The sequence below is a fragment of the Elephas maximus genome, chromosome 4, assembly GCF_024166365.1.
Source record: "Elephas maximus indicus isolate mEleMax1 chromosome 4, mEleMax1 primary haplotype, whole genome shotgun sequence".
Lineage (NCBI taxonomy): Eukaryota > Metazoa > Chordata > Mammalia > Proboscidea > Elephantidae > Elephas > Elephas maximus.
In genome coordinates this window covers 74,205,153-74,233,079 of record NC_064822.1, presented here as the reverse complement: position 1 = coordinate 74,233,079, position 27,927 = coordinate 74,205,153, and the positions used below count along the sequence as shown (strand labels likewise).

Sequence of the window (27,927 nt, the reverse complement as noted above, 5' to 3'; positions counted from 1 at the left end):
CAGAACTGCCCCATAGGGCTTCCAAGGACTGGCTAGTAGGTTTGAACTGCCGACATTTTGGTTAGCAATCAAACTTTTAAGCACTGTGCCACCAGGGCATACGTATACTTAGAAAGAAAAGGTAAGGAAAATCTGAAAGAAAGAACTTCCAAAGACAACAGATTTCACTGATGTATGTAATTACCCATTGTTGAGACAGCTATGAAAGTAGGAGTGCTGGGGCTGTCGTGGCTAAAACTGGTGACGCTACAGTTGTAGGCTGTGGCAGGAAGGAGGCTGGAGATGGTCACGACATGAGAAGAAACAGAAATTGGTTCCTGGAGAGGCAGAAAATGGGAGAAATTTTACGTTATCCTCATTTATTTTGCTTTTTAAGTTATTTTTCAAAGTTAAATAGGTAATATATGGATCTACTCCGTATCTACTCAATTCTCTTCCATGGAAGAAACCATTATCGCCAGGATTTTTTTTCTTCCCATATATACTTTATAGATGTATAAATATAGAAGGTAAACTTAAAAACATAAATGATAACCTACTTTACACATTGTTCTGCTCATTGCTTTCCCTTAATTACCGGTATATGAACACTCTTTCCTTATCAATGCAAATAAAGCTGTTTTATCCTTTTTAAGGGCTGCACAGAAATCCGATGTAAGGACATACTTTATCCAACCAGTCCCCTACTGATGAACCTTTAAGTGGTCTTTGACTTTTTTGCTATGACAAATAATGGTACAGTGAATATCACTGTACATATATTGTTTCAAAAATATTGGAGCATCTTTAAACGTACATTATATATTTTATACATACACACTCAATATATGTATATATGTATACATACAACATCTGTGTGTGTGTATGTGTGTGTGTACATGCATATACACGCACTCATATTTCTAACAGTTGAATTACTGGGTCAAAAAGTTGTACATTTTTAATTTTGGAAGCTATTGCCAAATTGTCCTCTGTAGACATTTCCAAGTTGCCCATCTATCATCAACATGTGACAGTGCCTGTTTCCCTACACTTGTTCCAACACAGTATATTTTTAAACTCTTTGAGCCAATCGTTTTCGTGGAAACTGCATCTCCTTGTAGTTTTATTTTGTATTTCTTTCATCATGAATGAGGTTAATCATCTTTTCATACAAGAGCCTTTTATATTTATTTTTCTATGAAGTACTTTTTTTGAGTCACTGGTCTTTATCTTTTTTATCCATGGCAGACTTTTATATAGTAAGGATCCTACCCATTATTGTGCATTCTCAGTCTTTAAATAGCATTCGCCAAAGGTATGGTGACTTTGTGTTTTCAGAAACAATTAGTATTGATCTGTTCTTGATTGAAACAAGTTGCTAATTTGGTGGGTCAATGATCAGGCTAGTGATAAATACTGTACAACATCAAAGGATGAGCCAGCATAACACTCTTTCAAAACAAAAATCTGAAGCACCTCTGTCTCAAGAGATGAAAGCCTCACTTATTCCCCATACCCATCTCTCTTTCACCATTCTATAAAAGAACGATTCTAAGGACAGAAATACTTTTGCTAACAGCATTCTGTTGTAGTAAGTAGCTACCTAACCACTGTTTTCTTAAAGTAAGACATCACTGTAGTCGCAGGGAAGAAAATCCCTTACTCAGGAAAACAGTTACTTTCAAAAAGGATTCTTAGAATAGAAAAAAGGTTCAGCTGTTCAGTACAAATCAAAAAGAGATAAGTTTGTAGAAGGGAGTGTCAAAAGGGGAAAGGAATAAAAGCAAATTATCTTAATACTTGGTATGAAAAGATTTGTACTGCCAGCAATTCTTTTTCTTCTGAATCTCAAGGACTTCATTATTTAAAAGCATCAATTATTCATGTTCACAGTATTAGTCTATACACTGTATTATGTGACGTTCCTGACAAACCTGCCCTTTTCCTTACACCTCTGGCTGTAAAATATCTTCTTCTGTGTCTTTGCTAACCTTAGAACTACTGGTTCCTCTCTCTCCTTCCCTTCATTTTGGCTTGGGGAACAACCCAGGCTTCATCATATCTGCTATTTGGTAATTCTAAAGCTTTTAATAATCACTGCTCTCAGCCTTCAATTTTCCAAATAAAATTTTCTCCTTACTAATTGGATGTACTCTTCTTTTGAATTCTCTTATTAGTATGGATCTCTTTTGTGGCACTTATATTTTACTTGAGTTGTTTCTTATAATTACATAATACCCCTGATGATATAAAAATACGTGTAGTCAAGTATTGATTCTATCATTTGGATTCCATGCAGAGCCTTTTGCAAAACTGGTGATCGTGTTTATTTAATTATGTTTCATATGGCAGGGTCTTCATTTCTTTGGTCAATGTAATGGCCAATAGGAAAAAAATAAACCATTTCCTTTAATTCCTTAGTATAATCGAAAGTGGGTAAGATTTACGGAGGAAAGATAAAGAAACATAAAGATAAAAGCAAACCTTAGGCTTTATTGGTTCTCATAACAAACATCTTTTGGGTTTGTTCTAAGCATACTGTAATTTCTATTATGGAAAGACAAAAAAGCAAATGGACAGTTCTGTAGTCCATAAAATAGAAGATCTGCATCTAGCTCAGATAATTAGCCTTAATACAAATTAACTCAGAAAAGGAAAATAAAAATGTACAGTACCTGGAGTTTGGTTTCCTGATTGGAGCCAACTTGTTGACAGAACACTTGGAAGAAATCAGCTACACCCTCTTCCACCCACAGCAAAGTTACCGAAGTCTGGGTTTTATTCACTGCAAACAGCGATTTTGGAGGAGCCGGTTCTGTGCAAAAGAAAAGTTTCTTTAAAAAAAATGTTATTAAATGTATTTTTTTCTTTGAGTAAACTGGAGGATAAAACAGCCAAAAAATCCAAATATAGGTAGTTAAAAGCACCCTAAAGATTTCGTATGCTTTTGAAGTATGTCCTTTAGCAAAGATAGTCATTGAAATCATTGAAGTCACGGTATTTTGCTTTTTTTTTTTTTTTTCCATTTTATACTTCTCTTTTTGGGACATTTCTGTTTTCAACTTCAATTTTGTTATGGAGATAATCTATTAATAGTTTTTCTCTCATATGCACTGGAGATACCATTGCCCTGCTAATACAAGAAGTTTCTGGATAAGGAACCAAAATCTGCATTTAAAAGGCTGAGAAAAATGAAAGTGATATGTTCCCTCTAATGAAGAGATTCAGTTTGGTACTTAGCCAATGACCTGTCTTCCTTTCTGTAGGAACTATTTGGAATAATGCAGTCAGAGGAACGGCTTGATGAAAATTCAGTAAAAATTAAGAGGGACAAAGCTAAATAGATGATACGATTTTTTTTTTTTTTAAGAAAAGGATTGATGGCAGGGGGCTGGATGATTAATAAAATATAAGAGGACTGATTTCTTTATCTTACTCTTTTAGATCTTTGATCTTGATCAATAAATTAATCCATTAGTTGAGTAAGCCATGCTGTCTGTGCCCCTCATGCTAATTTCCAGTAATTGAATCACTGGCCTTACTGGCTTGAGACCAAGCCCCCGCCTGTTTCCTAGTTCTAGCAAGTGGTCTTACTGTGTTGTTCCCCTATTTCTGAATCTCATGTAGTCCTCTCTCATCTAGTCCTTTGGGTGTTGGCCTTTTCCTTTAGTATCCCCAGTGTGTAAAATGCTATGCTGGAACCAAATTCTTAAGCCAGGATCCTTGTTTCCTGCTGTCAGACCTCCTCGACATTACTTGTTTGGACACACTCTATCTTGCTGCCGGATTCACATAACAGCATACTCTGACTACCTGCATGGCTCTGTCAGACAACTACCTATCACTGTACATCTCTTACTGCTTGTTACTTGGCTTTCTTTTTATTATCTGCTCTACCTTTCTTAGCTACCTAATGCTGTTATAACAGATATACCAGAAGTGGATGGCTTTAACAAACTGAAATTTGTTTTCTCACAGTCTAGGAGGCTAGAAGTCTGAATTCAGGGCACCAGCTGCAGGCGAAGGTTTTCTCTCTCTGTAGGTTCTAGGGTAAGGTCCTTGTTATCATTCTTCCCTTGGTATAGGAGCTTCTCAGTGCAGGGACCCCAGGTCCAAAGGACATGCTGTGCTCCTGGTTCTTCTTTCTTGGTGGCATGAGGTCTCTCTCCCCTCTGATCAATTGTCTCTTTTATATCTCAAAAGAGATTGACTCGAGAGACAATCTAATCCTGTAGATTGAGCTCTGCCTCATTAACATAACTGCCTGCCTCATTAACATCGTAGAGGTTAGGATTTACAACACATAAGATAATCACATCAGATCACAAAACAGTGGACAACAATACAATACTGGGAATCATGGTCTAGCCAAGTTGACACATTTTTGAGTGGCACAAATCAGTCCATAACATTCCACTCTGGACCCCAAAAATTCATGTCATTGCCACATGTAAAACACATTTATTCCATCATATCATCTCAAAAGTCTCAAGTCAACTCTAAGTCCAAAATCTCATCTTCTGAAAAATTCCTCTTCATCTGTGAAATCTAGAACATAAGTTCTCTGCTTTCAACGAAAAATAGTAGAACAGGTGCGAGGTAGACATTTTCATCACAAATGGGAGAAATTGGAGGGAAAGAAGGAATAATAGACACTGAGCAAGTCGGCAGAACATATTACATTAGCTCTCAAGGCTTGAAAATAATCCTCTGTTCTCTGAGACCATTTAGGCAATTACCCTGCCCTCCAGACTATAGGTATTGGCCACACCCTCCAGAGTCTGGGTGGAGGCCTCTTGGCCCTGGACTTTAGCTTTCCCTTCCAGGTTCCCTGGGACAGCAACTCTGCTCTCTTGGCTTTGGGAGTTCCCATTCTCCGAGTCCATCTGAGTGGTGACCCTACCCCCTCAGCCCTGGTAGTCCCCGTTCTTCTGTCCCTTGGCCATGGCAGCCCTGTCCCCTCAGCTTTGGGCAGTGGATCAGGCCCCATTTCCTTGGCACTTGTGAATGGCAGCCCTGCACTCTGGAAATGACTTGGTGAAGATCTGATTCTTGGAAACCTGGGAGGCCTTGGCCCCACCCTTTGAGAGTCAGCAGACTGTGGTTCTACTCTTTGAGACTCCAGAGGTTGTGGCCCCACTCTTTGAGACTGAGGCAACTCTGCTTCCCATGCTCCTTGTCTCTTTAGCTTCTGCTTCCTGATTCCTTGGCCTCTTGGCCTGAAAGTGCTCAGCTCTCTCACTCAGTGGGTTGGCAAACCTAGCTCTGCTGATAAGTGCCCAGAGGCACCCCATTTTGCCGGCAAGCCTCTTGCCCAAAGGCACTCAGCTCTCTTGCTCCTTGGGTTGGCTCCCATGTCACCTCATGCTGCTACTGTTTCTCTGCTGCTGCTTCTCGTAGTACGTGCCATTTTCAATGTGATAGCTCTCCTTACTTCTGAACCCTCATCAGGGTTGTCTTTGATGTCCATAATTCTACCAACAGTTTCTTGAAGGCAATCTAGGCTATTAGTATTAGGCACTTTAAAACTCTTCCAGCTTCTACCCATTCACAGTTACAAACTGCTTCGACATTGTAGATATTTGTTAGAAGAGCAAATTCTGTCTTAGTTTTCTACTGCCGCTATAATAGAAATACCACGAGTGGATGGCTTTAACAAACAGAAATTTATTCTCTCACAGTCTAGGAGGCTAGAAGTTTGAATTCAGGGTGCCACCTCCAGGGGAAGGCCTTCTCTCTCTGTCAGCTCTGGGGGAAGGTCCTTCTGATGAATCTTTCCCTGGTCTAGGAGTTTCTCAGTGCAGGAACCCTGGGTCCAAAGGACATGCTCTGCTTCTGGCACTTCTTTCTTGGTGGCATGAGGTCCCTCTCCTCTCAGCTCAATTCTCTCTTTTGTATCTCAAAAGAGATTGACTCAAGAGACAAGCTAATCCTGTAGATTGAGTCCTGTCTCATTAACATAACTGCCTCTAATCTGCTTCATTAACATCATAGAGATTAGGATTTACAACACAAAAGGTAATCACAACAGATCACAAAATGGAGGACAACAACACAATACCGGGAATCATGGTCTAACCAAGTTGATGTACATTTCTGGGGGACACAAATCAATCCATAACACCTTCTAAGCTTGTCTCCAGCTCCTAGCGTTTAGTAGTATGTGAAAAAGTTCCATCAGGCATTCTCCTCGTTTGACTTGTATATGTCTTTAAGAGAGAAGGTCTGAACCTTCTTTCTAGAATATCAATCACGGGCTTATCCAGAACAAAGAAGTTGATCAAGATTATTCTGGATATGATTTATCACAGGTAACCTAAACTTGTGTCCAACTAAAAAGATGCATTTTTCTTTCTGGAGGCAACTTGATAGGCAGAGAGTTAAAGGAGGAAAAGAGGTGAGTTATTCTTGGGTGAGCATAATTTACAGTATATGTCAGAACTCCCTTTTGCATTTGCAATGGATTGTTGTCATGTATTGAATTACGTCCCCCCCAAAATGTGTGTATCAACTTGGTTAGGCCATGATTCTTAGTATCGTATGGTTGTCCTCCATTTTGTGATTGTAATTTTATTTTGAGAGGATTAGGGTGGGATTATAACACCACTCTCACTCAGGTCACCTCCCTGATCCAAGGTAAAGGCAGTTTCTGTGGGGTGTGGCCTGTACCACCTTTTATCTCTCAAGAGATAAAAAGAAAGGGAAGCAAGCAGAGAGTTGGGGACCTCATATCACCAAGAAAGCATCGCCAGGAGCAGAGCGCATCCTTTGGACATGGGGTCCCTGTGTCTGAGAAGCTCTTTGACCAGGGGAAGCCTTCCTCCAGAGCCCACAGAGAGAGAAAGCCTTCCCCTGGAGCCCATGCCCTGAATTTGGGCTTGTACTCTACCAGACTGTGATGAAACACAGAGGTTTCATCAGAAACTTCCACTTTCACTTCCCACATCCTGTGTTACTGTCATCACTAATAGGATTATGAGTCAGAGAATAAGCTCTCCACTGATTCTGACTTCTATAGAAACTTGGGTCTTTGGAAACAAGTGTGAGGTTGTTTTGGCCAGATATAAATGATTTGTTATGCTCAACCTGGGCAGCTTTTTCTCTTTTTGAAGCACACACTAAAAAATTGCTCCTCATGGTGGGTCTCTCAGACTATGATCAGAATTCTCAGAAAGTCTGTATTTTTCCTCTTGATAGACTAACTGCCCAATATAAGCATTGCCCAAATTCTAGTCTCTGGATCTGACCTTTTACACTTGTATTTTCAGTTAGCTATCATTTTATCATCTGTGCTTACTCAAATACCTCACTATTACCTCACTACATGGTCAAAACTGAACCTGGCTTTCTCCTCTTTTCATAAATTAATGCTTTCCACTACTTCTGATTGTCTCATGGGGATCACCATTTTTTTGCAAAAATTTTGAGGCTCTTCTCTTACTTCTCAGTCTTTCATAACATACTTTTTTTTTTTTTCCCAAACAATTCTTATCATGTTTTCCTTTTGCCTGTCCAGACTTTTGTCCTCATGCTCATGGATCATCATAAAAACCTCTTGCCCTTTTCATTGCTCCTAATTGATTTCTTTCTTCATCTTGTCAGTGGTGGCTTGAACCATTTTAAAAGACTTTACGTGTGTTAAATCCTATCTTTGCATCAATTCAAATACGCAAAATTTTAAAAAATCCTAATTAATTGGCTGCATGCTAACCACGTAGCTTTACCACCACACCTATCACACTGACATGCTGCCCCTGGTAAAACCAGGGTTCTCACTGACCTTCATATTGGCAGCGCTCTTTCTCAACTCTCATGTTTGCCCTCAATCAATGTGCTCTTTTTTATATTCTGCTTATCCTAAGGTAAAGAAAAAGTCTTAACTTCTCCAGCCTTATCTGATGACTCTGGCTCTCAGTAGTCTACTCCTTCTCTAATATTTTATTACCCTTAACTATTTTCTGTTTAATCTATGTGAATATTGGTTCTATTAGAATCTACAAGGTTCTTTAAGAGCAGGGGCCATGTGTTATAAATTATTTTGCCTTCCCCTTGAACTAATCATCTGTTGTTGCTGCTAGGTGCTCTTGAGTCAATTTAAACTCACAGTGACCTTCACATGACAGAGCTGGTCTTTCTCCCAAGGAGCCCCTGGGTGGGTTCGAACTGCCAACCTTTCATTTGGCAGATGAGCACTGAACCATTGTGCCACCAGGACTCCTTTAATCATCCGTAGGTACTCATAAATCTTATCTGATGGCTGATTAAAACACAGTCAAGATTCATGAATCAAGGCAGGATTCAGTCATCGGGCACTATCAGACCCATTGGGGTTGAATTTTGATGTTCTCTGCCTTCTTGTGGTGATCATATTGTTAAAATCATCAGCTTTCAGTGTCAGAGTCAAGTACTGTTGTGGATTAAAAAAATGTTCTTAGTGGTCTAAGACATATGACATGGATAGTAGAGTTGTTGTTGTTGTTAGGTGCCATTGAGTCAATTTCAACTCATAGTGACCGCGTGCACAACAGAATGAAACGCTGCCTGGTCCGGTGCCATCCTCACAATTGTTATGCTTGAGCCCATTGTTTCAGCCACCATGTCAATCCATCTCATTGATGGTCTTCTTCTTTTTCACTCACCTTCTACTTTACCAAGCATGATGTCCTTCTCCAGAGACTGATCCCTCCTGATAATATGTCCAAATTACGTGAGATGAAGTCTTGCCATCTTTGCTTCTGAGGAGCATTCTGGCTGTACTTCTTCCAAGACAGATTTGTTCGTTCTTTTGGCAGTCCATGATATATTTAATATTCTTTGCCAACAAACAGTAATTACTTTTTATCTGGCTGAGAATGTGGGTCTAGGTGATAAGTAGGATTCTCAGGAAAATGTCCAATGATTCTGGGATTTCTAATAGCTATGTGACAGATTTTCCTTCTCAGGAGACATGTGGGGTAATAGGTTATTCTAAAGCCATTTTGGATATATTGGTTTAAATATGTGTGAAGGTTAATTTTATGTGTCAACTTGGCTAGGCTATAAAAAAACCGAGTTATTTAATCAAACACTAAATATTGCTGTGAAGTTATTTTGTAGACATGGTTAATATCTACAGTCAGATGACTTATGTAAAGGAGATTATTCTTGATAATATGGATCGGTCTTTTTTCTTTTTTGAGGGGTGAATCTATTGCCATAAATTGACCTTTGAGGCTGCCTTTGCTGTGTCCCAAAGGTTTTGGTATGATGTATTTTCATTCTCGTTTGATTCTAGGAATTTTTTGATTCCATCTCTGATTTCTTCTGTTACCCAGTGGTTTTTAAGCAGGGTGTTATTCAGTTTCCATGTAATCAATTTTTTTTCCTTACTCTTCTTGTTGTTAATTTCTACTTTGATGGCATTGCGGTCAGAGAAGATACTTTGTATTATCTCAATGTTTTGGATTTTGTTGAGCATTGCTCTGTGGCCTAAAATGTGGTCTACTCTGGAGAATGTTCCATGTGTGTTGGAAAAGAATATGTGCTTTGCAGCTGTTGGGTGGAGTTCTATATATGTCTGTGAGATCAAGTTGGCTGATTGTGTTCTTTAGCTCTTCCGTATCCTTGTTGAGTTTCTTTCTAGATGTTCTGTCCTTTACTGAGAGTGGTGTGTTGAAGTCTCCTACTATTATTGTGGAGCTGTCAGCTTCTGTTTTCAGTGCTGTTAGAGTTTGTTTTATGTATTTTGGAGCCCTGTCATTGGGTATGTAGATGTTTATTATGGTTAAGTCTTCATGATGGATTGCCCCTTTAATCATTATATAGTGCCCTTCTTTGTCTTTTATGATGGATTTTGTTTTAAAATCTATCTTATCTGAGATTAGTATTGCCACTCCTGCTCTTTTTGGTTACATGCTTCATATATTTTTTTCCCATCCTTTGATTTTTAATAAATTTGCATCTTCGTTTCTAAGGTGTGTCTTTTGTAGACAACATATTGAGACATCCTGTTTTTTTAAATCCATTCTGTCACTCTGTGTCTCTTTATGGGTGCATTTAGACCATTTACATTAAGTGTAATTATTGATAGGTGTAAGTTTACAGCTGTCATTTTGTAGTGCTTTTTTCTGTGGCACTGACATTTTCTTTGTTCCTCTTACTCTCCTGTGCTGAGTTCCTTTTATTCGTGGATTTCTTTTTCATCTCCTTTGTTTTTGTAGATTTTGTTTTTACTGAGACTTTATGTTTTTCTTCTTTATTTTGAAGAGTGGGTTTGTTAACTTTCTTTGTGGTTACCTTGAAATTTATCCTTATCTTTCTAGTTTTGAACTTGTCTATTATTGCTTTGTGTTGCCTTGCCTTCCTCTCCATCAGAAAGTTCTATACCTATACCATTTATTCCCTTTTATTGTTCTGACACTGTTGTCATTTACAGATTAACCTCTCTGGTTCCCTGTTGCAATTGTTTTGGTTTTAGATAGTCCTTGAAAGTTCATGTCCTAGGTTGGTATCTGGCTGGTACAATCTTGCGTCCTAGGTTCAGGCTATGGTCTGATGTTGTTTGTTCTCAGACCGAAGGACTCCCTTTAATAATTCATGTAAGTTTGGTTTGGTTTTTACATATTCCCTTAATTTCTATTTATCTGGAAATGTCTGAATTTCACCATCCTTCGAAACTCTGTGGGGCAGTTCTACTCCATCCTATAGGGTCACTATGAGTTGGAATCGACTCGACGGCACTAGGTTTTTCTTTTTTTATTTGAGTGAAAGTTTTGCAGGTTATATTATTCTTGGTTGGCAATGTTTTTCTTTCAAGGTTTTATGTACATCATCCCATTGCCTTCTTGGCTGCATGGCTTTTGCTGAATAATCGGAGCTTAGTCTTATTGTTTCTCCTCTGTATGTGACTTTTTGTTTTTCTCAAGCTGCTGGCAGGATTTTTTCTTTGTCTTTGGTTTTAGAGTGTGATTATGATATGCCTTGATGTTTTTCTTTTAGGGTCTATCCTATATGGGGTTTGTTGAGCTTCTTTGATGGTCAGCTTTTCATCATTCATGATATTGGGGAAGTTTTCTGTCAGCAATTCTTCAATGATTCTCTCTGTGTTTTCCGTTCTCTCTCCCTGTTCTGGAACTCTGATCACTTGCAAATTTTTGCTTTTGATTGTATACCACGTAATTCTTAGGGCTGCCTTAAACAGAGTTGTATCCAAGTATTTGTCTTCAATTTCACTGATTCTGTCTTCCATCATTTCAAACCTGGTCCTCAGTCCTTCTATGACACTGTTCATTTCTGAAATCTTGTTGTTTATCTTTTGGATTTCTAATTGTTGTTTTTGTGTGGTTTCTAGTTGCGAATTTATTTTGGCATTTTATTTCTGTATTATTTTCCCAAATTCTTCCATTTTTTTGTCTGTATTTTCTGTGAATTTTCTGCCTTTTTCATAAATTTGTCTATTTTTTCCCACATTTTTGTCCGCATTTTGCTTCAACTCTTGGATAGCTCTGAACATTAGAGATGTGGATTCCCTTTCAGGTAGTTCTAGTGCCTTTTCCTCTACTGGAAAGTCATCTGCTGGTTTATTTTGGATGCCTACTGGAACCATTCTCTCCTGTTTTTTTTTTTTGTTGTTGTTAATGTGTTTTGATACTCTCTGCTGTCTTTGGGACATTCAGTAGTTATTTTCTTGTTTCTTGATTGTAGATTTGTCTGTTTCATCCTTTTTTTTTTTAAATTTGGTTATGTCTGAGCAAGTGGGCTGTGTGTTCTTTGTTGTTTGCTCATTTGTAGTCACAATACTTTTCACCTCCTTGTCCAAAAGGTGGGGCAGTCACTTAGCTATGGTGCAGCAAGGTAGATCCAGCTGAAGGGAAGGGGCTGGGATGGGTTGTTTGTGGCATGTACTAGAGCTCACAGGGTGGGCCAGGAATCAGTGCCAGGGAGGTTCCAGTAGGCCATGCCTGTGGTGCTTGGAGGCGTTATGTTCAGTGCATGGTGCAGTAGGCAGGAAAGAGGGGGGAGGATGTATGGAGCTAGTACGGGTATGGGAAAAAGGAGAGAGAAAACAAGACCCAAAAACAAACAAAGGGAAAAAACACACCCCCCCCCAAAAAAAGAGTGCAAAAGGAGCTTGCCATTGGAGTGGAGTGATGAGAACCCAAGAAATGGAGAGAAGTGAAAAAGGGGGAAAAAAAGTAGAAAAGAAAAGCCCCTAGGGGTCCCACCAGTGCTGCTGCAAAGACAAGGAAAGTCTCCCAAGTTGTGCAATCTAGCCTGGCTAGAGGGGGTATAGATGTCACACAGCACCAGGTATTCAGGAGACTGGAAAAGAAGGTAAGTATAGACAGACGAGAACTGAGAAATGCAGAAAGACAGAAAGGGAAAAAGAGAGAAGGAAAAAAGAAAAATAAAGAAAGAAAAAACAGAAATGCCCCCCAGGGATACAGCCTATGCTGCTGCACAGATTGGGGAAGTGGCTCCTAGGCCGTGCAGTGCAGCCTGGCTAGAAGGGGCTCCCAAGTGCAGAAAGAGAAAGAAAACAAAACAAACAAACAAACACAAAAGCCCCAGAGATTCCAGCAGGGTGGTGTTGCAGGCCGGGGGAGTGGATCCCAGTTGAGGGGGGCTTCACAGCCTTTCAAAAAGAAACAAAGAGGGCACAGGGAGCCAGGTGTTGGAGAGAAGGGGTAGGGAAGTCGTGGGAGGTACGGAAGAAACCAAAACAGATGGAAAGAAGGTATACTAGCTCAGGGACCTGGCCAGTGTGGACAGGGTGAGTCTAAGTGGCCTGGGGCAGCAGCAGTTGCCTCCTGGTCAAGAGACTGCGGCTGATGGAAAGCAAAGGAGGCCGAAGGGGGAGGGGAAGAAGGGTAGGAGTTAGGAAAGCGTATATCGGTTGTTACCGAGTGCTCTGTCTCCTGCTGGGAACCTCCTGAAGCTCCGGTACCCCCTGTCCGCCGATCTGCCGATCTCTGATGTGGGTGGGGTGAATCCAAGCAGCACAGATGCTGCACTTCCTGGCCAGCCAAGTCACCATAGCCAGCTGGGAAACTCAGAGGTAGAGCAGCCAGAAGAGGACAGGGGTGGTGGTGGGGGGGCAGGGAGAAGCATGTATCGCTGGATACTGCGTACTCTGTCTCCTGCTGGGAGCTCCATGAAGCTGCTTTCCCATGCTCTCTATCAGCTCATCTCTGACAGGAGTCCAAGATGTCAAATCCGTGCTGCCTTAGCTGATAAAGAACTTCGGCAAGTATTTCTCCTGGCTCTCAGTCCTCTGTCAGTTTCTGATTCCATTCCGTGTTTGGCTGAGTTCTTTATCTCTTTGTTTGACACTTCAGGTTCCAGGGATGACCTTTCACCCTATTTTACTTAGCTTTTCGGGTCTTTGCTGTGGAGCGATGGCATACTGCTTCTGTCTATGGAGCCACGTTGGCTGGAAGTCTCCAGTTAAAAGGGTTTGGGAGAAAAAAATACTGAGGTTTCCTGAAGAGGAATTCTGCCTCAGGACTGCAAAATCAACTTGTGCCTGAGTTTCCAGCCTGCCCCCTGCCCTACAAATTCAAACTTAACCACTCCTGACTATGGTGTGAGCCAATTCTTTAAAAAAAAAAAAAAATACGTATATATTTTGCCTAGGTTCTGTTTCTCTGGAGAACCCTAATAAGCTATATTATTAAACTTAGCATCACCTGTTTCTTTTTTTTAAAATCAGTTTTTAATGTAGCTACTAGAAAAATTTTAATTACATATATGGCTCTGATTATATTTCAGTTGAATAGCTTTGGTTAGAACATTCGCACTTCATATAATGCAAAGAACCATGCAGATATTAAAGAACATCTCCTGGTTATCTCTTTTTATCTCTCTTAATGACATTTTAAATCTAAACCTCCTCAAAGCTCTCATGCTCCACAATGTCAAATTTCCTTTTGTTTAAAATAATTTCAGAGTCCATGATATTTGATGTGAGTACCTAGATAATGGTTAAAGGAGATAAGCATGTTCTTTCTAAAAATGAAGTCATAGAAATAGGGTTGTTTGCTTTTAAATAATCTCTAAGAGCTTTCTAACATTGATGGCATCATGCTCAATATTTGGCCTTTCCGCTTTCCTTCTCTTGCCCTCAATGCCTCACCAGGCTTGGGCTTGCCAATCAATTTAATTTTATAAGAAAGTGAAGTACCATACACAGAACAGGGGGGACTGAACAGGAAGCTATAGTGTTATCTCTACCATTTAATTTAAATTGGATTGTGAGAGGCTCAAGCTGTCGCCCAGGATCTCTGAGGAGTGAAAATGACCTTCAGGGAAGTGTGAGCTAGTGTCTGATTCTTATTCTGTGCTCTGGCAGCAAATCTCGTCCTTCCCTAGGGAATTCCAAAGGGAATAGTCAGGTGTAATATTTAGTCTTGGAACAGAAATAGAATGTATTTATTGTCTAAAATTCATTTTTCTCTGATAAGTTATTCCATTGTTTCTTGTTTTAATGTGACCGATTCGCTTAGCTGTCCATAGAATGAGGTCACGATTATACCCATAAGGGCAAGCTAGTTTTACTCTGTTTATACTTTAAGGTTATCACTCTAAGCTTGTTGACTTGTTTTGCAAAGGTGTGACTTTGGTAAAAAGGGAGAATCAGCAGAAAAGAATTGCAAAAATCATTTTAACCCACGATCGACATGGCAAAATCTATTTTCAGTTATAAGCCTCACTGACAGCAATTTGCTAGTATCTTCATATACTATATATTATAGTAATTTTTAAAAATCTATATTTCTATCTAAATCTATATGAGTTACTTTCTTCCACTCAGGCAGTTTTCACTTAAACACTGTAAGTCACAAAATTTACATTCAGTTTGGCCAAAGAAAACATCTGCAATTTAAGCAGTGTAAGCTACATAAATTACATTCAACATGATCAAGAAAACATCTGCAAAAGAAAGCACTATTGGGGGGGCAAAACCCAAATAAAAAACAAGAGGTATAGAAATTATTCAGAGGGCGTTAAATAAGATTGATTATACCATGAAATTAAGAAGAGGAAAATTAATATTCAACAACAGAAGTCTTTGTTAGATCAGAAGTTTATTAGGCCTTTTCTCATGCTGACTTATGAATTCCTTATCCAAAAAAAATTTAATAAGACATCAGAACATTTAAAAAATATCACTGGGAAATATAAGAAATATTCAGGCAAATATTTCACATTTGAGGATGCACTAAATTATAATTAGGCCCTTTTCCTATACAAATCATAAAATTTCTCAAGAATTAGAAATGTCTGTCATTTCCATTACATTTTAAATAAATTCTTTATGTCTTAATGATAAAAAAAAAATAATAGCAAGGGTTATATCCCTTTCTGTGAATCACTGGGTGGGTTTATAGTTTTAGCAGCTCAAGTCACTTCTAAAGATAAATAGCATTTTCCAGAGAAAGTTCTTACTTAACATTCCTTAGTTTCAAAACAAAACATCTGACTTCCTCCTTTTTTGGTTTCAGGAATATGTGTTTGCACTTAGCATTTTTGTTTGGTTAGGAGTTATATATGGCAAAATTCTTAGAGAATAATCACTACTCTCATTATTGTCTTATTTTGAACCCAGGTATGAGCTAAATTCTAAAACTTGCAAGAACCTCTAGTTCAGATCCTGCTTTTATTGATGAAGCAACCAAAATCCAGAGTCTGAGTCAATTGTCTAAGGTAGAACAGTTTGTGTGCGAGAGCAAAGACTGGGATTCAATCATCCTCACTCTTAGTTCAGTGTCCTTCTCACTACAAATCATTTGGCTTCCTGCAAAAAAATATGGGTGCTTTCCATTCATTTCTAGATAAATGGGGAAAATGAGATACCCTCAGAAGTTTCTTTGCCCAGAAGACCAAATTTTCCAGAGTAGGGTATGACATGAATGTTTGCATTTAATCATGCAATTAAAGAACTGGCAAACCTCATATTCACTGCCCTATCCTTGGAAACTCAATGGGGCAGTTCTATTCTGTCCTGTAGGGTTGCTATGAGTCAGAATCGACTCGATGGCAGCAGGTTTGGGTTTTGGTTTTTATGAGTCCATCTTCCAGATTCTTCTAGTATCTTAAAGAAAACAGTGCACATGCAAAATATGCAGTCACTTCATGGTGGGCAGAAGAAATGTTGTTAAGGAAGTGCTAAAATTATGTGGCATGGCTGTTGACAGCTGACAAAGAGCAATGAATCTTAGAAGGCTGCAATGGAAAATGGGGGATGCATATGTTGAGGACAGGTATTGGTTAGTTGTAGGCCCAGGAACAGAGCTGCAGTGACATGCCTGACAGCCTAAACCAGAAAATAATGCTTGTGTGCGGCTGCTGGCCACCCAGATACATACAAGAGTTAAAATGGCAATTACGATCCTCTGCAAACCTAAAGTACAAGCATGTGTTTGTCGTATATGAATCCTATCAGAAGTAACCCTCTACAAACCTTAACCCTACTCACCTACTCCATTAGTGCCCTATTCTCTGCCTTTCCTCCTCTTCCTCCAAATTCACCCAACCTAAGGCCAATCCCTCCACTGACACCCTGGATCCCATTTCCTCTGTCTAATCAAGGACAGCACCCCAACAAGCCTGATCTTTAACCATCCTGCACCATCAATTTTACCGACATTCTGATTATCTTGTAGACAAGCTGTTTCCCCCATTCTAAAGGTAAAAACAAAACAAAACAAAACCAAAAACAAAGAAATGAAAAACACTTGGACCGTTTAATCCTTCAGTTCCTACTCAACTTCTCTCCTTCCTTTTATAACAAAACACTTCAAGAAATTTATTATTCTTGCTGTCTTCAGGTCTCCTTCCATTCTTTTTCGGACTCTTAATTAAATTTTGTCCCCACCACTCCACTCAACGTCCCTCCTCAAAATCATCAAACATCAATGACTCTGGGTTGCTAAGATCAGTGATCAATTCTCATTCCTCATCTTACTTGACCTGTCAGCAGGCTTGACAAGTTGATCACTCCTTACTCACTGAAGTACTTTGTATACTTGTCTCCAAGGACATCACCCTGTTCTGGGTTCTCTCCTACTTCACTAGCCACTCCTCAGTCTCCTTTGTTTGTTCCTCCTCACTACTTCCACTTCTCGAAGCTGGAATGTGCCAGGGCTTAGTCCTTGGATATTCTTATTCTTTATCTTATTCATTCCTTGATAAACTCATCAGCTCTGTTTCCTGACTACCCTCAAATTTATATCTCCAGTCCTGAAGTCTCCCCCCTGAATCCAAGCTCCTTATTCACACTGACTACTCAGTATCTGTTCTTTGATGTTTAATATCAAAACAGTTGCCATCAAGTAAATTTGGACTCACGGCGACCTCATATGTGCCAGAGTCGAACTGTGCTCCATAGCTTCACAATGGCTGATTTTTTCAGAAGTAGATCCAAACTAAAAACTCCTTGCTGTTGAGTTGAATTCCAACTCATAAGGACCCTACAGGACAGAGTAGAACTGTCCCATAAAGTTTCCAAGGCTGTAAATCTTTATAGCAGGCTGCCCCATCCTTCTCCCATGGAGCGGCTGGTGGGTCCAAACTTCTGATCTTTCGGTTAGTAGCCAAGCACTTAAGAAGTAGATCACCAAGCCTTTATTCCTAGGTACCTCTGGGTGAACTCAAACGGCCAGCCTTTTGTTTGGGAGCTGAGTGCGATAGCTGTTTGTACCACCCAGGTATTTCAGTTGTTTAATTAAAAAAAAAAAAAGGCATCTTTAAATGTTGATGTATGCAAAACAGAACTCTGATCTCCTGCCCCCCAAACCTGCTTCTCCCATAATCTTCCCCAACTCAGCAAATGGCACCTCTATCCTCCCAACTGCTTAGGCTCCAAATCTTGGAATATCCCTAGATTTCTTTCATCCATTCATAAAAAATAATCTAAATCCATTCACATATTCTCTTAGTTCCACCTTCAAAATAAATCCAGAATCTGACCACTTCTCATCACCTGCACTGCTACTGGCCTGGTGAAATGCAATAACTTTCTAATTTTAAGGTTATTGTTAGTTGCCATCTAGCTGGCTCTGCTTTATGGCAACCTTATGTATAACAATGAAACAATACTTTGTCCTGCACCAACCTCACAATTGTTGGTATGTTTGAGCCCATTGTTGTAGCAATTAATTTTAAGGTAACCATACAATTTATCAAAAGTGTCCAAACTCTTGAGGATGAAAAGGATTACTAAAGATGATTATTAGCATTTCATTGGTCCTTAACAGGTATAAATCGATATTGTCTCAGGCAACTGGGATGTATGTTCATCCTAACTAATTGGTCCCCTGCTTTTACCCTCACCCCTAAACAGTGTATTCTCATCAAAGTGATTCTGTTAAACCTAAATCAGATAGCGTGACTTATCCACTTAAACTGTATATAGGCGTCCCCTCTCATTCAGACTAAAATGTCTTTTCAATAGCACTGCACAATCTGTTTCCTCGTTACCTCTCTGCCCTCGAATTTTGTACTCCAGCTGTACTGCACCTTGCTTTTTTCCTGAACTTGCTAAGACTACTACTCCTTCCAGAACACTGTACCTGCCTACAGAATCTATTCCTTGTTATCTGCTTGTTGCACTTCCTCACCCTCTTCAGGTTCTTCCGCAGATATCATCTTCTCAGTGAAAATAACCCTACCACTCTATTCAAATTACACTTCTATTCTCCACAAAACTTCCTATGCCTCTTTCCTGCCTAATTTTTCTCCATAGAACTTATCACCACTTAACATCTTTGGTGGCGCAGTGGTTAAGAGCTTGGCTGCTAACCAAAAGGTTGGCAGTTTGAATCCACCAGTTGCTTCGTGTAAACCCTACGGGGCAGTTCTACTCTGTCTATTGGGCCACTATGAGTCGCAATTGACTCAAAGGCAACAGGTTTGGTTTTTTGGTTGTGTTTATGTTTATTGTCTCTTTTTCTCCACTAGAATGAAGGTAGAAATTTTTGTCAGTTATGTTCATTGCTGTATGCTCAGCACTTAGAATAGTGTGTGGTTCCTAATAGATGCTAAATAAATATTTGTTGAGTGATGTAATGAATTTAAAATAATCATAATAAATTTAAAATAATTATTTTATTAGCCTCTTTCCAGTTGGCTGGCAGTATGTATACACAAGCAGTCCCCAGTTACAAATGTCTGACTTAAGTCTATCATATTAAAAATTTGAGTTAAATACATGCAATGGCTCGTAATAACAAACGCACATACTACTTTGAGCGGTTTAGAAGTGTTTCTCAACTGTTTCATATGCATAGAAAGGTAAACTATATACTATATAATAAGACAAACATTTGACTGACACTAAATAAGAATTGTATGTATCTGTTTTGACTTACCTACAAATTCGACTTAAAAATAGTCTTAGGAACGGATCTCGTTAGTAACCCGAGGGCTGCCTGTACACGTACATCCATATATAGTGTGGATGTGCACACTTCCTTTCTTTCTCCCTTTCCTTCCATCCATTCATTCACCCATCTTTCTTTCTTTCGGAGCTACATTGACACAATTTATTCACATGTCTTCTTATTGCAGTCACGTTTTTGTGCGCGGGAGTAATAAAGATTCCAGAAAAGAGTATGAGTGGATATGGAGAGGTACTTTAGGCCTCACTGTGCTATGACTCACAACACTTCCTACCAAAATAAAGATGGCATATATCCAAGCAACTATTTCCAAAATTGTAAACTCTATGACTTCAACATAAGAGTAAAAAAACAGTTCTCACTTGGGAGCGAGATCACAAAAGGCAACACTGCATAATGGCTGGACTGTTGTAAAGTCAGAAATTGCATTTCCACATGTATAGAATTTTTTTGCAAGCTGCTGAAATATTGAGAGAGAGAATAGATTCTAATATCCCGCATATTCCTAACACCTGAAAGTACTTTGATTCTGTCTTGTCTAAAGCCAAATTATGTTTTAAAAGTTTCGAATCTATGTAAAAGCCTTTATGGCTGAGGGGAGCAGAATCAGATCAACGGCATTACTACCAAATGCCAAAAAAGGAAGTGAAAGCCACCAGAGTGAGTGTGAGGGTCCTCCCTGGTCTGTTAAATGTATTAATAGAAAAATGAAGTGTTTAGGGAAAAAAAAAAAAATCATAATCCAGAAAACACAAGCAGAAGATAGATAATAAATTACTGGACCACAGTTTCTAGTCTCAGGCCCAACAGTGGGTCAAATTTTTCTAGGTTCCAGTTTACACAAATGAGGATATTGCGCTAAATTGTTTCCAAAATCTCTTCTAGCACTAAAGTTATATGATTCCTTATCTTGAACCTGCCTGAACGTGTTTGTGGTCTGAATAAAGCAGAAGTTTAACAATGGTGGTCTGCACATTCTGTGTTTTGGTTGCCTCTTAACTGCATCGTTAGTGGCTTCCTGGTCTCTTTTTGCTGGCTCCTCTGCTCACTCTTAATGCAGAAGTGCTTCCTCTGGGCTGAATCCAGCGTTTCTCTTCTTTATTTGTACTTACTCCTTAGTGATCTCTTATTTGTACTTACTCTTCAGTGGTATTATCCAGACACTCTCAAACTTGTATTTCCAGTTCAGAATTCTTCCCTGGTCTCCAGACATATGTATCAACCTCTTTACTTGATATCTGCGCTTGGATGTCCTATAGCTGTCACATTTTTATGTTCAAGGAAGAACTCTTGATTGTCACCATACCCCATATTTACTCATCCTCTAACTTTTCTAGTCTTTTCCATTTCAGTGAATTGCACCCCCAGCCACCCTTGTTGCTCAAAAGCAAAGCCAACGTGTCATTCTTAATTTTCCTTTCTCCATTTTCACCCCACCAGAAAGTTCTATGGACACAACCCCCTAAATAAGCTCCTGAATTGTGTCCACTTTTCTCCATCTCCATTACTACCACTTAGTCTAAATTACCATCATTTTCCATGGGATTTATTTGATTTAGAATGCCGTTTTTAAAACTAGGGCAAGTAGCTTCTTAATTGCTCTCTTTACTTTCATTGTTGACCCAACAATCCTTTCTCCCTTTAGCAACCAGAGGGATTATTTTAAATGTAAATCAGATTATTTACTTTAAATTCTCTAAACAGCATTTCATTGCATCCAAAATAAAATCCCAACTCCACGCCTTGGAAGTCCTACATAATCTGGCCTCTGCCCACTCCCTCTGCCTTGCGTCCGCTTTCCAACTCTTTTAGTGGCTGATTTTTCTTGCTAGTAGCCCTGATGGCACAGTGGTTAAAGGACTCGGCTGCTAACCAAAAGGTCAGTGGTTTGAATCCACGAGCCACTCTGAGGGAGAAAGATGTGGTAGTCTGCTTTCGAAAAAGATTTTATAGACTTGGAAACCCTATGGAGCAGTTCTACTCTGTCCTGTGGGGTTGCTATGAGTGGGAATCGACTTGATGGCAGTGGGTTTGGGTTTTTTGGTTTGTCTCTCTTGCTATTCAGATCTCAGCCTCCATCACTTCCTCAGAGAGAGCCTTTACCATATAGTGACTCCGCACATTACCCTGCTTTAATGCTCTGTGAAGTACTATTACTACATGAGTTTTGCTTCTTTTTGCTTTACCATCCGTCTCCTTTCACTAGATCAGAAGCTCCTTGTGAAGAGAAAGTAGCCTTTTTTGTTTATTACTGCAAGTAGTCTGGTGTCTGAAATGTTCTCTGTGTGTATTTGTTAAATTAATGAATGAATGGCTATCTATGATCTTACAATGATTTTGTGATATGTCCAAGCACGTCTCATTCCTGGTCTTTGACTCCTTTTTTTGTTTATTTGTTTAGAAAAACTGATTCTTCGATGTAGACTTGCCAAATCCTCGTAAAGTTGACCCAGAGCTCCAGGTAGAGTCACCAAGATTAGAAAATATGAGTATTTGGTGGTTGAAGCCACAGTCACATGCAGACCAATGAGTTCTTGTAAAATGGCAAGTCCTAGTGCAGATTTGATTGACATTTGTATTGACTAGCCAAAGGGAGCTGTCATCACATGCCACCACAATGCCACAGTGTGGCTCACAACTTAAAATTCTTAATGGAATGATTGACTCCACGCCCTGCAAACAGCACAACTATAGATACAGGTCTTCTTATGCAGTTTTATTGATGATATAATAATTGAAATCTCTTGGCAACTGTTTCTAAGTCTCCTTACCCATGCACTTGTCTGCTGGATTAATTTCTATTATACTGGACCCATTGATAGTCTGGTTTCTTTCTAAAGATGTTGATCCTGCCTTCCATGACAGCAGGTAGAATCATTCTAAAGGGGCCTCTCTCACAAGAAATTGAGATCTGAACTAGGGGTTATCCCAACAAGTTTTGGTTTTAGCTTTAGTAATGACATTCTGATTTGAGCAAGCCCTGGATATGTGTGTGCAAAGTTGTATTTATCTGTAACATAGAATTAATATAACCTGTGTGTGTACCAAATGAATGCTGTGAAGAAACATAAAATGGCTAGAATGAAAGTTCTGTGAAAAAATAACTGGAATTCAGTTATTACTAAGACAAAATGCAATTCAACTTCTCTGAAAGGTGAAACTTGTTTTGATTAAATATTAACTGTAATACTATTTTTAGCCTTGAGGTCTGTAATTTCAATTCAAATCAACAAGTATTTATTGAACACCTACAGAAGGCAAGGCATTATGTTGTAGGAAATTGAAAGAGCATATAAAACACAGTAACATAAGTCATGAAATAGAAAATAGATACTTTAGCAAAAAGCTAAAAAGGAAGGTTATTTAGCTTTTGGGGAAAAAAATAAGGCCAAGGATAAGTACATTGTATACAGTCTGCCTTTTCTTCAGAGAGCAACAAGATAGAGGTATTTAGGTACAAATAAGGAAAGGCTTATTGATTCTAAGGGTTATAATTCAATAGAATTAACTTCTATCAGAACTTGCCTTTCTTTCTTGAAAAGTTTAAAGGAATTTTCTAAGCTGATTTAGCCAGTCTTGCCTGTTAACAGGGAGACATGGAGGCATAAAACTGATAATAAGTGTGGGAAACTCTCGTGGTTGTTACTCATACTCCTATGTAGATATAACTGTATGGTTTATGTGTTTAATACATCCTCCTGAGGCTCCATAGCTGATCTGTATGTCACATAAAAAATGCAGTGAAGCACACAATAGACCCTTGAATGCTGTTTTGATCCAACCACTTCTGAACTTGGATTTTAAGGGAGACTGAGAAACCAAATGAGTTGGAGATAGCAGGTAGGACCTGAGAAATATTTAAAGCTACCTGTAATAATAAGGCTTTGGAAAGGAAAGGCATGGCATGGGAAACATGAGCAGAATTTTCAAGTAATTCCAGTTACCAGGAAATGAGTTTTGAACAGACCTTGATATCCCCAGAGAACATAACCAGAGATAATGGTTGGAATTGATAAGTAGAACGTTTTCTTCTTAATAGAAGGCATACAGATTATGCAATGTTGGAAGCTGGTGATCTCCACGTTCCTAGAATATAAGTATAGACCGCTGGGGAAGAAGAGCAGATATCCTGTGGTGCTTGGAAGATTGAATGCCTCCAGTGTTTCTCAACAGGAACAGTACCACCACCTTGAGGGTGCTTTGGAAATTTGCAGAAATGTTTTCAGAAGTTACAAGGGAGGGAGTGACCTGGACTTCTGTGGTGAGGACTTTGAAAGGCTTGATGTTCTTCAACGATCAAGAGAGTTCCCAAACCAAAATATTATTCCATGTCCCACATGACTTTCAAATGTCGTACCAGAATAAACTCAACACAAACAAATTTCAAGTGCTTTACCATGGAATGATATTGAAAGTTTTTTTCAAATAATTTAGAAGACATTTGTTATGGAGAAGGACACTTAAATGGAATTAAATGATTTTAAAATTACTGAATATTGTACTTTCTTCTGCCCATAGTGTTCATTCAATACATCATGTATTTCCAACTACTTTAAAGGATTTCAGTGCAAGAATGTAGTTTGTTTGTTTTGCGTGGTAATGAATCAATTGCAAATATAAAACAGAAAAGACTTGAGACTCAGTACATTATGCATTGAATTATAGAGAGACGTAACTAATGGGTAAATTGAGGAAAGATTGTTCTACTTTGGTAGAGCTTTTTAAAACTGATTTCTAAAAGTACATCACAGACAACAATGTTGCTCATGGTATTTAAGCTGCCATTAAAAATACGCTGGCCTGATAACTGAAAGGTTGGAGGCTTGAGTCCACCTAGAGGTATCTCAAAAGAAAGCCCTGGTGATCTACTTCAGAAAAAACAGCCATTAAAATTCCTATGGAACACACTTCTACTATGACACACATGGGGTTGCCATGAGTTGGAATAGATTTAATAGCAACTAGGTTTAGTGGTGGTCCTGAAAACCCTGGTGGTGTAGTGTTAAGAGCTATGGTTGCTAACCAAAAGGTTGGCAGTTCGAATCCACCAGGTGCTCCTTGGAAACTCTGTGGGGCAGTTTTACTCTGTCCTTTAGGGTCGCTATGAGTCAGAATTGACTTGAAGACAGTGGATTGGGTTTTTGGTTGAGCGGTGGTCCTATATTTGTCTTTACTCATAGCTGTCAAATGCACATATAAAATAACAGAAACTATTTGAGACTCTTAAAGAATAGACTCACGCACAATATAAATTAGACATCTAAAACAGAGATGTCAATAAAATTTTATTAAATATTCAGAAAATACTTTTCTTACTGCCGTTTTATGTATTTTTAGTTTTTGAAATATAAAAATGATATATCTGTGTTGTGAAAATTATGTGTGGAAATTATACATTAACTTCTGGATTGCAGCTCTTACACTGATGTTACCCCAGGAGGTCTACTGCTCAACTTTTTGCCAATCCAGCCTCCATTGCCTGCTGCTGATTATAGGGTATGTCTCAGGGGACTCTTTGAGTATCAGAAAGTGAATGTATGTCTGTATTTGTGGTAAAGTTTTGAATGTTGAAGAAGTGTTTTATGTTATACAGTGTCACTTCCAGTTGTCTGTCATAATATAAAGAATTATTTTTACACTACAATAGACAATAAATTCCAGCTCATTTGCAAGAATATCATACTCTGTTCAATTTTTGGCATGTTATCTCTAATTAGGGTTATTTCTCACTTTCTTTTATGAAATACAGATTTGTCTAGTCTCTTATTACTTACTAACTCTAGTTTTTATTATGGGATCCATCTGTATCTATGCTTACTTATTTCTTTATTATTTACTAATTTACTAATTAATTTATTTGTTCATTTATTTTTGTACTGCTTGCATGGAAGGGCTTCTAATCTTTTATTTTTTGCAAACTCAAACTTAAGTATGAGCAGGCATCATACAATTTTCATTATGTCTTTTATAGTAGCTATGCCTGAATGTATATTTAGGGAATTCATACTATTTTGTTATAAATTACTTTTATTTTATCTTAATTTTGTATTAGAGTAAGAAAATTACATCAAATTAAAAAAAATCAACATTTAGGTTACTTCATCTATGAATTTTATTTTAAGATATTAAAGAGGGCATTGTGCAATATTTTTATGAAAAGAGATTGTTGTCTGATTGGGTTGAGAACACTGCACTAGATAATCTCTAAGTCCTCCCATCTCCCAAAGCCTAAGATTCTTCGGTTCCTCTAACCTTACTAAGAGTGGTGAACACTTGTTTCCCAGCACAGTATACATTCCATTCACAGAAACTCATACTAAGTTCCAGGTACTCTTTAAAACCAAAACCCAAACTCACTGCCATCAAATTGATTCTGACTCATAGCGACCCTATAGGACAGAGGGGAACTGCCCTATAGAGTTTCTAGTGAGCACCTGGTGGATTCAAACTGCCAACCTTTTGGTTAACAGCCAGAGCTCTTAAGCACTATGCCACTAGGGTTTCCAAGGTGTAGTATAAATGCCTACTTTCTACTTACAAAAGAGAGTTAGCCATATTCCATTACTATTTCATTGAGCTGAAAAGCCCAAACTAAATCAAGAGATGCAGACACTAGTTCTCTCAGCACAATTATTTTCATTCACATACTCGTGCATTCTTCTTACCTAGTTTGACAAGGTGGAGCATGGAGGTATTACTTCCTCTTTCAGTGCAAGCAGTTACTGAGAGGTTGTAGATGTCTCCTGCAGGCAGGCTGAGAATTGCAGTCATGACATTTCGTGTTACCTGCAAGATTATCAAAATCGAGGGCTTAAACTTCTAATGAACTTGAACCAGCATACCACCCCAAACAACTACAAGCCTAGAGCTGACTTTCCCTCTATTCTGTGCTTCAATCTGTAGTTGATTACAACCCTATGAGTGGCTGCATTATTGCCTCAGAATGTTATATAAATTCCTAAACTGGCTAAGTGTGGAGTAGACTTAAAAATGTATAATACATTTCAGATAGAATAATTTTGCATACAATTTTCTAATGTAAAATAGGTATTGTTTTGATTTTTTTTCTCATATTTAGAGCTGTGTGCTACTGATATGTACATTGCTCAGTTGTGGCTGAGAAGCTCAGAATGAAGCCTAGCTATGTGTATAGACACATGGCTTCCTGACTAAAGACTATATTCCCCAGCATCCCATACAACTAGGAGGACCATGTGACTAATTCTGACCAATGGATTTTAAGTGGAAATTACATGGGCTACTTATAATTCAGTTCACATACTGCAAGTGGCAGGCCTCCATTTTCTCTCTTTTCCCTTTCCTGCAATGCAGAATATGAATATAATGATGAAGAAGGCTCATCTATGCAAATGAGGACTATACATGGTGGAAGGTGGAGCAATAAGATAGAAGGAATCTGGATCCTTGGATGGTCCTTAGAGTAGAGGTACCCTGTTAGCTCTGGGCTATCATGAGAAAGACATAAACTTCTATCTTGTTTAAATCATTACCTTATTTTGTGCTTCTTTATTACAGTAATTCAGTCTGCACACTAAGTAATCCAATGTCTAAAAGCTTAATAGCCCAGCAGAAAATAATAAGTATTCCCAATGTACCCAATATTTACGTATTGATATGTATGGAAAAAATAGTGAAATATATTAACTTAAATTTTCTTGAAAATGTGTGGCATCATGAATAACAAGCTCAAATGATAACTTTCAATATAAATCAAATCGATAATTACAACTATTAGAGCAAACTATTACAGGTCTAAAAGGTAATCTCCAGGAGAGGAAGAATCTAATATGCGTTCATTGTTCTATCTCCAGAGCCTAAAACAATGTCCCCTGGCACATAAACTTTTGTTTAATGTCTCAATAACCTGATCTTTTTTATTTGTTCAGACTGTAGTGGGCTGGATGATGGCCTTCCAAAAGATATGTCCATATCCTAATCCCTAGGAATATGTTAATATAAAGTTACTTGGAAAAAGGGGTCTTTTCATATGTAATGAAGTTAAAGATCTTGAGATGAGGTCATCCTGGATTATCCAGGTGGGCCCTGAGTCCAATGAGAAGTGCCCTTATAAGAGACGCACACAGGAGAAGGTGTGTGAAGAGGAAGGCAAAGTTAGAGCTATGCAGTTGCAAGCCCAGAAATTCCTGAAAAAGGCAAAGAACAATTTCCTCCTAGAGTCTTGATTTCATACATCTGGCCTCCAGAATTATGAGAGAACACATTTCTGTTGTGTTAAGCCACCTAGCTTGTGGTAATTTGTTACTGCAGTCACAGGAAAGTACTGCAGGTGCCCAATGTTGGGATTTGAAGAAACATACACTCTTTTTAATTTTCTTCCTTCCTTCTGCAACAACCATCCAGTGTAGCATTCTAGAATGGGAGAGGTCAGTTGTGTCATCCCCATATGTCCAACTGATATACAACAGACTGTTAAAATATTCCACAGAAGTGATTTCTGGAGCCACTGGGGCTACAAGGGAAGAAAGAGGTACAATTTAGCATACTAAAATAGTATACTAGACTAATGATAATTAAAACACTTACC

At 38.6% G+C, this 27,927-nt stretch overlaps 1 protein-coding gene across 1 annotated transcript in view; it reads right to left on the bottom strand.

Annotated features, from left to right (window-relative positions):
- Positions 1 to 27,927, bottom strand: part of PTPRO (protein tyrosine phosphatase receptor type O) — a 274,139-nt gene that overhangs the window by 48,616 nt on the left and 197,596 nt on the right. The window contains exons 11-14 of the mRNA XM_049882551.1: positions 27,701 to 27,852; positions 26,027 to 26,147; positions 2,658 to 2,797; positions 185 to 317 (exon numbers count right to left, since the gene is read on the bottom strand). Coding sequence (XP_049738508.1) covers positions 185 to 317; positions 2,658 to 2,797; positions 26,027 to 26,147; positions 27,701 to 27,852 — 546 coding nt within the window. The remainder of the gene's footprint in view (positions 1 to 184; positions 318 to 2,657; positions 2,798 to 26,026; positions 26,148 to 27,700; positions 27,853 to 27,927) is intronic.